This window comes from Cnephaeus nilssonii, assembly GCF_951640355.1.
Source record: "Cnephaeus nilssonii genome assembly, chromosome: 2".
Classification (NCBI taxonomy): Eukaryota; Metazoa; Chordata; class Mammalia; order Chiroptera; family Vespertilionidae; genus Cnephaeus; species Cnephaeus nilssonii.
The window spans coordinates 113,572,561-113,583,281 of NC_137073.1; the positions used below are offsets into that span (position 1 = coordinate 113,572,561).

Genomic DNA, 10,721 nt, shown 5'->3' on the forward strand with positions numbered 1-10,721 from the left:
TCGCATTTACTATCGGGGCGCTCTGCCCAGGTCCCCAGGGAAGAAGAAGGACATTGCACTTGGACCGCTGCCCAGGACACGGGCCGTGACGCGGTCCGCCGGCAGAGGGCGCTCAGCAGCTCTGCTCCCGCCGCCGCGGAGGGAAAGGGGGAGGGGGCAGAGCGGAGGCGGGGGCGGGGAGCCGCGGGGGCGGGGCGGGCGGACGGACGGGAGGGAGGGAGAAAAGAGGGAGGCGAGGAGGAGTCAGTCTGGGAAGATTAGGGAGGATGTGGAGTCGCGGGGCTGTCTGAAGTGAGCAGACCCACCGCCCACACCCCGCCCGGCCCGGCCCGGCCCCGGGTCCCCGGGTCCCCAGGTCCCCGGGACCGTCACGGTGCGGCGGCGAGCGCGGCGGGGTCCCCGTCCCCGGCGGCCTCCGCCCGGGAGCGCGCGGTGCAGGTGCGGCGGCCGCGGGCTTTGTGCTCCTGCCCACGTTCCGCGGCCCGGCCGTCGCGGCACCCACACAACTGTCTGCTAATATTAGCACGGCTGTGCTCGGTCTATTATCGTCCGTCCAGACGGATCCATTGTAACGGGATCTTTTATTAAAAGATTAGCACTATCTCCTGCAGTTGGCGGAAAAAAATCTGTTATCACCGAGTTATTTGCAGTTGTGGACGGGGTGGGCGGTGGGGGAGGGCGGGAGGGGAAGGGGGCGGTCTGGCGGAGTGGGGGGGGGGGGGTGTGGGGGGAGGGGGTGGGGGAGGGGGTGTGGGGGGAGGGTGTGGGGGGGGGAGGGGGCAGATTCGAAATCCGCAGGAGAAAATGCCAGCGACCTGCGAACGTCCGAGAATTCCGTCTGCAGACTTCGCTGTCTGTGGTCCCCCGGGCCCCAGGGGCGCAAAGAATGGACATTTTTAAAAGGCGGCTTTTGGAATAAACAATATAGCATTTTCCGTGAAGTAATCGTTTTATATAAAGGGAAATATCGCCTCCTCGGTTTCATTCAGCGGTGCCAACAATGTTATAAATGAGAGGCCCGCCAACTTGCAGCGAAGAATGCCAGGCCCTGTCTTAATAAACTGAGGCTACAGAAGTTCATTATCGATGTTGCAATCTTTTTATTCCGCGAACCGAGAAAGATGGGGGGAGGGGAAGAGAGAGGGGGGGGAGGGGGAGAGAGAGGGAGAGAGAGAGAGAGAGAGAGAGAGAGAGAGAGAGAGGAGGAGGAGGAGAGAGACAGACACTCTCAAGGCAGAAACCGGGGAGCTGGGGCGGGGGAGGGGCAGACCGCCTACGTCGGCGCCCCGGCTCCGCGGGGCGACTCCAGACGCGGCGAAGTGAAAGGGGCGGAAAGAAAGGGAGAGGGCGACACGGCGACGGGGGAGGCCGGCCGAGGTGTTAAACATTTTTGTTCGCTCCTGACTCGTGGAGACCCGGGGCCGCGTCTGGGCCCCGCTCGGCCGGGATGCAAGGGGCCGCGCCCGGGGTTCTGGGCGGGGGGTGGCCGCGGGGCGAGGCACGCACAGACCCAGACACAAAACCTCGCCGGCCCCGCGGCCCGGCTGCGGGGGCCCGACCCCCCGCGCGCCCCGACCCGAGCGCGGGCGGGCGGTGCAGCCGCGCGGGGCTCTCGGGCCAAGTCTCCCCGGAGCGGAGCGGAGCGGCGGTGCGCGCACAACTCCGGGTCCCCCCAGCGCCCCCGCCGCGCGCGCGCAGACACAACCTTACACACTCACACTCACACACTCACACTCACACCCGCCGCCCGGCGCTGCCTGTGAGCGGCGTGCAGGCTGGAAGTGGGTGTTCTTCCCGGCTCCCCACCCCCGAAGCGTCGCCCCCACCCCCGCCCCGGTCGCCGCCCCCCTCCCTCGCGCTCCTACGCAATAAGAACTCGGCGATTCCCCTCCTGCCGCTGGGATCGCGGGCACCTCCAGCCGATCGTTGGGAAGGGTTTCCAGAAGGTGGGAAATGTCACCTGATTCACACTGAACTTTTAGAAGCTCCCCACCCCCCAGGAGCCGCGCACACCCGCGCCGGCGGCCGCCCTCCCGCGGCCCCACACCCTGGGAGACCGCCCACCGCACACCGCCGAGACCCCCGGCCGCATTTAAGCGCGGCTGCGCCCGGCTCCCGACGTCCATTGAAGCGCGCGGCGGCCGGCGGCGAGCGCGGGGCTGCGCCAGGATCCTGCGCCCTCCGCTGCCCGCCTCTGCGCCCGCCCGGGCCCCCGCCGCTGCTCGCCCCGCGCCCGCCCCGACATGGGCCGCTCCCGGCACCAGCCCGGCGGGCTCTGCCTGCTGCTGCTGCTGCTCTGCCAGTTCCTGGAGGACCGCAGCGCCCAGGGTAAGCGGCGCGGGGGCCCGGGGGGCGCGGGGGGCGCACTTTTCCGCGGTCCCCACGGGGTCTGCTCCGAGCGATGCTGCTCTCGGGTCCTCGGACCCACTTAGCGACTCGGGGATGGAGAGCGTGGGGCACCGGAGGCAGGGAACTCGGGCAGCCGGGCGGGGCGCGCGGCGATCCTGGAAAGGGACAGGGAGCGAGCGGGGTGCCCCTCGGTAGTTAGGGTTAGATGCTCGCGTTCTGGGCAGAGCGAGAGGAGAGGTTATCCTGGGGCTTGGCTCGGAGAGGGGGCCGGCATCAGGAGCCTGCAGAGTCCGGCGCCCCGACCTCGTGCAGTCGAACCTCTCCCCCACATCTTTGGGCACTTTGTGAAAAATGACTGGGGGTGGGAGGGGGGGAGAGAGACTGAAATTTCTTCGGTGGCTGGGGGACGTGGTTTCAGAAACTTTGCCCAAACTTGGAAATGAGGGTGCTGGAAATTGCAGAGGGAAGTCACTTTCTTGCTCGGTGAAGGCTGCTTCCAACCCCTTCCTCCGAACCCGGAGAAGAGCCGGCGCAGACCGGGACTCGGGAGCGCTGTGCGCGGCTCCCCGTTCCCCCTGCGGACTGCGTCCTCCGCCTGTAACTTTCTGGGGACCGGGAAGGCGCCCACCGCTGGTGTAAACTCAGAGGGACGGAACGCAACCCTCTCCAGTTTTGTTTTTTTGTTTTTTAATTAGATTTGTTTCTTTCAGTTAGTCTTTGGGCAGACTTTTAAAGAAATCATAATAGCCGCTTACGGTCCAATGAGTGTGAAGGATGATTCGGGAGAAGTCCGCGGACCCCAGTCCAGACGTTAAAAGGGGGGAGGCGGGAACTTGCAGAGATTTCTGGTCGGGACGAGCTAGGCGTGCGCCCCCGGGAACGGCGGGAGGCCCCCCCCCTGGCCCCCTGCACTTTGCTGGAGACCCCGGCGTGCGGGGCCCTGCTCCCCGTCCACGGCGCGAGGGTGCTGGGCGCCCCCGCCGCGCGCCCCGCACTCCTGGCCGCCTTCGGGGCGAGGCGCTGCCGGGCGCCGGGGGACGGGGACGTGGGCGCCGCGGAGAGCAGCCGGGGCCGATTTCGAAAGAGCGCGGTGGCCGCGGGCGTCCCCTGGGCCCGGCGGATTGCAACACGGCCCGTCGGGCGGGCTGCGCCCCAGGCCGGGCAGGACCGGCCGCTGTTTGCTTTCATTTTTCCCCGGCGCCTCGCCTCTGGCCGGGCTCGCCCTGCGCCCGCGCCCCCGGCCCCGCCGCGCGCCCCGTCTTTCCCAAGCCCTCCCGCCGGCTTCACCCCTGTCACATATACTCCCCGCTCCGCCTGCGAGCCCCCGACACGGAACAACGTCCGTCGCGTCCTGTTTTTGTCAAGTTCTCGAATCGCTGCAGGTTATGAAACGGGACGAGGAAAAGCCAGCAGTCTAGTCAGGGCAGCGCGGGCGGCACGTGTGGCGTCTGGGTCACTGGAGACGGACACGGATCCGGCTCGGGGGGCTCGGGGCTGCGGGGTCCGGCTCCTCCTGGCTCTCGCCCTCCCCCTCGCCCACCGCCCACCTCTCCAGCCTGGGCTTCCCCTCGTCTTCCCGACCCTCCACCGCCTTCCAAGTGTTCTCTGCGGGTCCCCGGCTCCTGGACCCTCCACCCGCGCCCTCCGCGCCCCTGGGGTCTGCTCCGCGGCCCGCTCGCCGCCCCCCCCCCCTCCCCCGCCCTGCCCTGCCCGCCGCGCCCACCGCCTGGCTGGTCTCCCCGCAGCTGGGAACTGCTGGCTGCGCCAGGCCCGCAACGGCCGCTGCCAGGTGCTGTACAAGACGGAGCTGAGCAAGGAGGAGTGCTGCGGCACCGGCCGCCTCAGCACCTCGTGGACGGAGGAGGACGTCAACGACAACACGCTCTTCAAGTGGATGATCTTCAACGGGGGCGCCCCCAACTGCATCCCCTGTAAAGGTGGGCGCCCCTCCCCTCTGTGTCCCCACCGCCCAGCCCGGTGCGGGGGTCCCTTTCCCGGCCCCCGGCCCGGCAAGCAGGGCGGAGTCTTGCCTGTTACACACTTTACGCAAAACAAGGTCGGCGGAGGCTCCGGGGCTGCCTCGCCAAGTGTGGCGGCGGAAGCCAGCCACCCGGGCTCTGGGAGAGAGATCCGGGCTCTGGGAGAGAGATCCGGGCTCTGGGAGAGAGATCTGGGTCTGGGGCGAGGCCCACTGCCCTGCCCCCTCCACCCTCCCCAACGCCTGGGAGGGAGCCTGGGCCCCTGGGGCGCCGCGTGCGCCATTGCGCAAGGCCTCCCCGCGGAGGTCCTGCTGACCTGCCCCCGGCCTGGCCCCGTTGAGTCCCTGCCTCTTTCCAACTGGTAGAAACGTGCGAGAACGTGGACTGCGGGCCCGGGAAGAAATGCCGGATGAACAAGAAGAACAAACCGCGCTGCGTGTGCGCCCCGGATTGCTCCAACGTCACCTGGAAAGGCCCGGTCTGCGGCCTGGACGGCAAAACCTACCGCAGCGAGTGCGCGCTCCTCAAGGCCCGGTGTAAGGAGCAGCCGGAGCTGGAGGTCCAGTACCAGGGCAAGTGCAGAAGTAAGTGGCCCCCGAAGGCCCGGATGGGCGGCCGGCAGGAGGGCCTAGCCATGTAATAAAGACCCCGAGTAAAGGAACACTTTCCAACTTCCAAAGACCCCTTCAGAGCTCAGAGCGGCCCTGCATGGCTCAGTGGCTGAGCATTGACCTGTGACCCACGAGGTCACGGTTCCATTCCCGGTCAGGGCACATGCCCAGGTTGCAGGCTTGATCCCTGTGTGGGGCGTGCAGGAGGCAGCCGGTGAATGGTTCTCTCTCATCACTGATGTTTCTAACTCTCTCTCCCTCTCCTTTCCTCTCTGAAACCATTAAAAATATTTTTTAAAAGAACAATACCACGGAAAGGACCAACCTAGAGTCATAGGTTTCCCCCTGAAAACCACAGGGCTCCTCCAGTTGGGGATCTATTTCCTGGGTGATGTCAGGCCCTCCCTCCCCAGGACCAGGAGCTGCCTGCTAACGTCTCCCTCGTTGTTGCAGAGACCTGCCGGGACGTCTTCTGTCCAGGGAGCTCCACCTGTGTGGTGGACCAGACCAACAACGCCTACTGCGTGACCTGTAACCGGGTGTGCCCGGAGCCCGCCTCCTCGGAGCAGTATCTGTGCGGCAACGACGGGGTGACCTACTCCAGCGCCTGCCACCTGCGGAAGGCCACCTGCCTGCTGGGCAGGTCCATCGGCCTGGCCTACGAGGGGAAGTGTGTCAGTAGGTATTCCGGATTGAGGAACCAAGAGCGGGGATGGGAAGGAGAAGGCTAGAGCTGGCGTTCAAACCGTGGGGTTAACCGATAAAGAAGCCCAGTGCTTCCCATTTGCAGAGTTTGGCCAAAGAGAGGGAGATCTCCCCGTGGCCCAGCGTTCCCCAGGGAAGCTGTTGTGTTCCCGGAGCGCTGGCATCTGTTTTGAAACGCCTGCAGGAAACAGGAAACAGTTTTCTGTCCTAGAAAACGCAGAGCTCACTCGGCTTTGCACATTCGTTCTAAGTGCCAGGCTTGCTGGAAGCAAGAAGCAGTTACTTACCAGTTCCTCAAAGCTGTCATTGGGTTCTGACAACTGACGGAACGCGTTCTTCTTTTAAAGATCCCACTGTGGGGAAGCATCCGATGCATGTGTAGCTCCAGGACATTGGAATCCTGTCCCAAACATGCTATTTTCATGCGCACGTATAGTATGTAGGAAACCGGGGGGATTTGTGTGTATTTCGGTTTTATCATCAAGCATTTTTGAATCATATATCTTCATTACCCCCATTAGCGAGCAATTGCATGTAAGTTATATGTTTAGCCTTAGCCAGTTTGGCTCAGTGGATAGAGCGTGGGCCTGTGGACGGAAGGGTCCCGGGTTCGATTCCAGCCAAGGGCACGTACCTCGGTTGCAGGCTCCTCCCTGGCCCGAAGCCCTGGTCGAGGCTCCTGCAGGAGGCAACCCATCCCTGTGTTTCTCTCACATCAGTGTTTCTCTCTGTCTTCCCCTCTCTTCCACTCCCCCTAAAAAAATCAATGGAAACACGTCCTCAGGTGAGGATTCACAAAACAAAACGGGAAAAGGTGTAAGTTACGTGCTTATGTTTCTTGATAGGGAAGCAGAGGAAGGGCGCCAAGGGGGACTGAGGGAGTCCACGCCCTAATCCCAGGCCCATTATATCCTAGAAGCAAAGTCCTGTGAGGACATCCCGTGCAGCGGCGGGAAGAAGTGCCTGTGGGACTTCAAGGCTGGCCGAGGCCGGTGTTCCCTGTGCGACGAGCTGTGCCCGGAGAGTAAGTCCGAGGAGCCCGTCTGTGCCAGCGACAACGCCACCTACGCCAGCGAGTGCGCCATGAAGGAGGCCGCCTGCTCCGCGGGCGTGTTGCTGGAAGTGAAACACTCCGGATCCTGCAACTGTAAGTGCTGTGTTCACCTTGCTCCAGCCTAAGGCTCCCCCAGCCAAGCCCCGAGGGAGCGGAGGTGCGGGACCCGTGACCAGCGCCTTGCCCTTGAAGTTAGGTAGCGGCTGAATTCCGCCAGCCGTGCCGTGATCCGCAGGGACATTCCCCGGGATGTGTCCCATGACCATCCAGCGGGGTGGCCTCGAAAAGCCCGTTCCGACCACGTGCCCCTAATTCCTTTGCTGTCATCCTGTGCTTGGCTGTTGGCTTTATTAACCCTTGAACCTACACTAACTGCTCCAAAAGTTGTTGTTGTTTTCTTCCTCAAAGGCAGCTTTCTGTTGTCACGCGTGTGCGCGCGGCTGCATCGCGCAGTCGCCTCCACTAACTCTGAAATAAGGACCCAAAGCAGTTGTACCTAGAACACAAGAACGCTTTTTATCTGATTTCAGGATCTGCCCGTTAAACCTGAGCCATTGATTCTTCAGAACTTTCTGCAGTTGTTGACTTCATAGATTATGGTGGTGTTTTTGTTTTTTTAAGTATTTTTTAAAAAAACGTGTTGCAGAACAGCAGATGCCAAAAAATAAAATAAAATAAAATAAAGCATCTCCCTGCAAGTCACGTAAAAGTGCATCGCTGTAATGTGACTGGCAGAGGGCTTGGCAACGCCCCCTGAGCTGCTCTGCGCTGGTGTTGTCCGCATTAAACAGCAGCTCCCTGTATTCCCCCATCTAGCCATTTCGGAAGACACCGAGGAAGAGGAGGAAGATGAAGACCAGGACTACAGCTTCCCCATATCTTCCATTCTAGAGTGGTAAAGCCGCCAGCCGTGTTCAGTGTTGGCATAGCCTCTGGGCAGAAAACAAAAAGGAAAGAAAGAAAAGAAAGAAAAAAATATATATTGTCCATACTGTACATAAGTGTATGCTTATTTATTTGGGGGGAAAGTATACATAGAGGACCTCGGTCCTCCAGCTCTCTCCCCGGCCACCTGTTACTCCTCGGACCGGAGAGGCCGCCTTGCGAGGGCTCCTGGCCGAGGCCCGTCGCGGAGACGTGTAGACATTTATTTATACTGTGTCATGTTCTATAATTTATACATAAAGTGTCTGGTTGACTGTACACCTTGTTTTTTTGAAGAAATTTATTCGTGAGAGGAAGAGCAGTTGTTATTTATTGTGAGGTCTCTTGCTTGTAAAGTGACAGCTTTGTTTGCCTTGTAAACCATCGAACCATTCCTTCCCGGCCACGCACTCCCCCGCCCCTCCATCGCGCCGCCCTTGGGCTCCGCTCCACTTTAACGAACCTGCATGTCGGTTTGTCCTGTTTATTTATTGGATTCTCTGCCGCCTGTTCTGTGCGTACACGATCCCTCGGGTTTTGTTTACAAGGAATCTTGACTGACCAAAAGGCATTGTCAGTGGCTCAGACAGGAGGTCCAGGGGCGACAGCTTTGAGGAAACGCCGACTTCCGTTCTCTGGTTGTGATGGAGGCGGTGGTGAGACTGAGGTGATGGCGACCTCAGCCTTCTAGTAAGCAGAACTTTTAAGATGTTCCAGATCCAAAGAAATGGAGTGATGGGTGTCGGGGGACGGACGGAGGGGGGTGCTACCCCACTCGCCTTTCGTTCGGTGTTTCCTTGAAGCTGGGCTCCTGTACCTTTAAATTCGTTCTTTTTCAACCGGTGTGTCACTACAAGTTCTATCAGAGCTTTCTCAGTTCAAGTTTCTTGCTTTTCATAATACTTTTTTCTGATGCAATTTTATATTCTCAAACATGGCAAGTTAAATAAAAATTCATTTAAATATATAGTTTTGTACTTTTCTACCATGTAAATGTGCAATGTATATAAAAGTTATAATGTGTATTTGTAAATAAATGATGAGTGAAAAAATAAAAAAATTTTAAAAAGCCAAATGGTCTCCATCGCGGATGCTGTCAGAGAAGTCGTTTGGGCTTTGGGGTGCAGCGGTGTGTGATGCATTTGCCGGGACAGAGCGCGCCAGAAGTCAGCGGCCCGGGCAGGAGCCGCTCCAAAGCAGAGTGAGTGACAACCGCCGGTGGGTCTGAGATGAGAAGGGACCTGAGGTCCAGCAGCCCCGGTGAGAGCAGGCGGGGTGTCCCCCCGGCAGGCGGGGTGTCCCTCCGGCAGGCGGGCTGTCCCTCCGGCAGGCGGGGGTCCCCCCGGCAGACGGGCTGTCCCCCGGCAGGCGGGGTGTCCCTCCGGCAGGCGGGGTGTCCCCCCGAAGCACCACCGGCCTCAGCTTCCTCCTGGAAGTACCCCCCTGGCCGCTCCCACTGCGGCTCCCCGAGCCAGAGCCCTGCGCCTCCTAACGTGGCTGAGATCTCAGCACAGCCGCGCAAGGGGAGGGGCAGATAGGCCACGCGCGTGGCGGACACGGGCCTGGCGGTGCTGGGTGCTGGGGACTCCGCGAGGTGATGGGGACTCCATTCCACGATGATGGATGATGTCCGTGTTTGATGGGGAGGGAATAATGCCCAGTGACGGACGCGGCATATCGCCGTTAACCTTAGCAGTCACGCTGAGAACTGCAGGTTGGCCTTGGGGGCCTTCGGTCCCTGTAAAACAGGATGCTACATAGTAACAAGGTCATCAACATGCCTTTCCAATTCATTGGGTGTTAATTCCTTTTTTTAAAAAAATATGTTTTTATTGATTTCAGAGAGGAAGGGAGATGGAGAGAGAGAGAAACGTCAATGATGAGAGAGAATCTGATCATTGGGTCGGCTGCCTCCTGCACACTCCACACTGGGGATCGAGCCCGCAACCTGGGCCTGTGCCCTGACCACAGAATCAAACCGTGACCTCCTGGGTCATAGGTCAATGCTCAACCACTGAGCCAGGCGTTGATTCCTTGACTAAGGATATTAACAATATCAAAAGTGCCAGATGCAAGATGAGACTGGGAGGGAAAGCAAAGAACGGTTAATACTGCCAACGTTGCTCAACAATGACTATTAAAAATGCCTAGGTCTGATTCCAAAAAAATAAAGTTTTTTCTTTCCTAAAATAAAGAAAGAAATCGATGATGATGGTGGTGGTAGAAGACTGTTGGCTCTCAGCTGTGGTCACCAAATGGGAACTGTGGAGACCGGGAGGCCGCGGGAGGCGGGGATTGTCCAATGGTTCGGAGCCTGGAGGGTCTTGTTAGCCTTCAGCCGGATCCCGGACAGGAGGAGGGCGGCCAGGAGGGACAGGCTGCCGTGAGCCCAGAAGACGGGTCAGGACGATGCCTGAGCTCCGCTGCCACTGGAACAGGCTCCCGGGAGCGGGAACGGGAACGGGAGCGGGGAGACAGCTGGTAGCCACGGCTTCACGGCCCGCCCTGGCGTGGGCTCTGACCGCCCTGGCGTGGGCTCTGACCGCCCTGGGGTGGGCTCTGACCGCCCTGGCGTGGGCTCTGACCGCCCTGGGGTGGGCTCTGACCGCCCTGGCGTGGGCTCTGACCGCCCTGGGGTGGGCTCTGACCGCCCTGGCGTGGGCTCTGACCGCCCTGGGGCGCTCCAGACACTCGAAGGCTCAGCATTGCCACGGACTAGGAAGGAGGGGAAAGCTGTCGCATTCAGCAGGCGCCCCTGTGTGTCTTGGCAGGGCAGAGTGATAAAATCAGCACTCAGATTATTTAAGAATTTTCTTTCACATTTGTCAGCATCAATCATGCCTCTCAAGCAAAAAAAAAAAAAAAAAAATCTAATTTCCTTGGAGTTTCCTATTTTTCCAGTAATCCTGCATTATGCTAGTGAGTATCGAGAAATAGAAGTCTCTTTTAAAACTCAAATTAAATTAATATCATTAAGCTATTGTTAACATTTCAGCTGTGGCCCAAAAAAAGTAATTCACTTAGGCATATAATGTAATTAATAGAAACCATTCTAGTAACCAGTTTTCATAGGAATGTGTACATCTTAATGATCAGGCG

The 10,721-nt window shown here is 59.9% G+C and overlaps 1 protein-coding gene across 3 annotated transcripts; it reads left to right on the plus strand.

Moving 5' to 3' along the window:
* The first annotated feature begins 1,869 nt into the window (after positions 1–1,869).
* FST (follistatin) lies at positions 1,870–8,697 on the plus strand. 3 transcript variants are annotated; one of them, XM_079792149.1, is made up of 6 exons: positions 1,870–2,328; positions 4,095–4,286; positions 4,694–4,912; positions 5,393–5,617; positions 6,564–6,791; positions 7,515–8,697. In XM_079792149.1, the coding sequence occupies exons 1-6, from the start codon at positions 2,244–2,246 to the stop codon at positions 7,595–7,597; spliced, it is 1,032 nt and encodes a 343-aa protein (XP_079648275.1). In that variant the 5' UTR covers positions 1,870–2,243; the 3' UTR covers positions 7,598–8,697. The 3 variants fall into 3 exon arrangements, with proteins under 3 accessions (XP_079648275.1, XP_079648276.1, XP_079648274.1); XM_079792150.1 differs by lacking the exon at positions 7,515–8,697 and adding an exon at positions 7,229–7,508 and having other exon boundaries at positions 1,873–2,328; positions 6,561–6,791; XM_079792148.1 differs by having other exon boundaries at positions 1,874–2,328; positions 6,561–6,791.
* Positions 8,698–10,721: the final 2,024 nt, after the last annotated feature.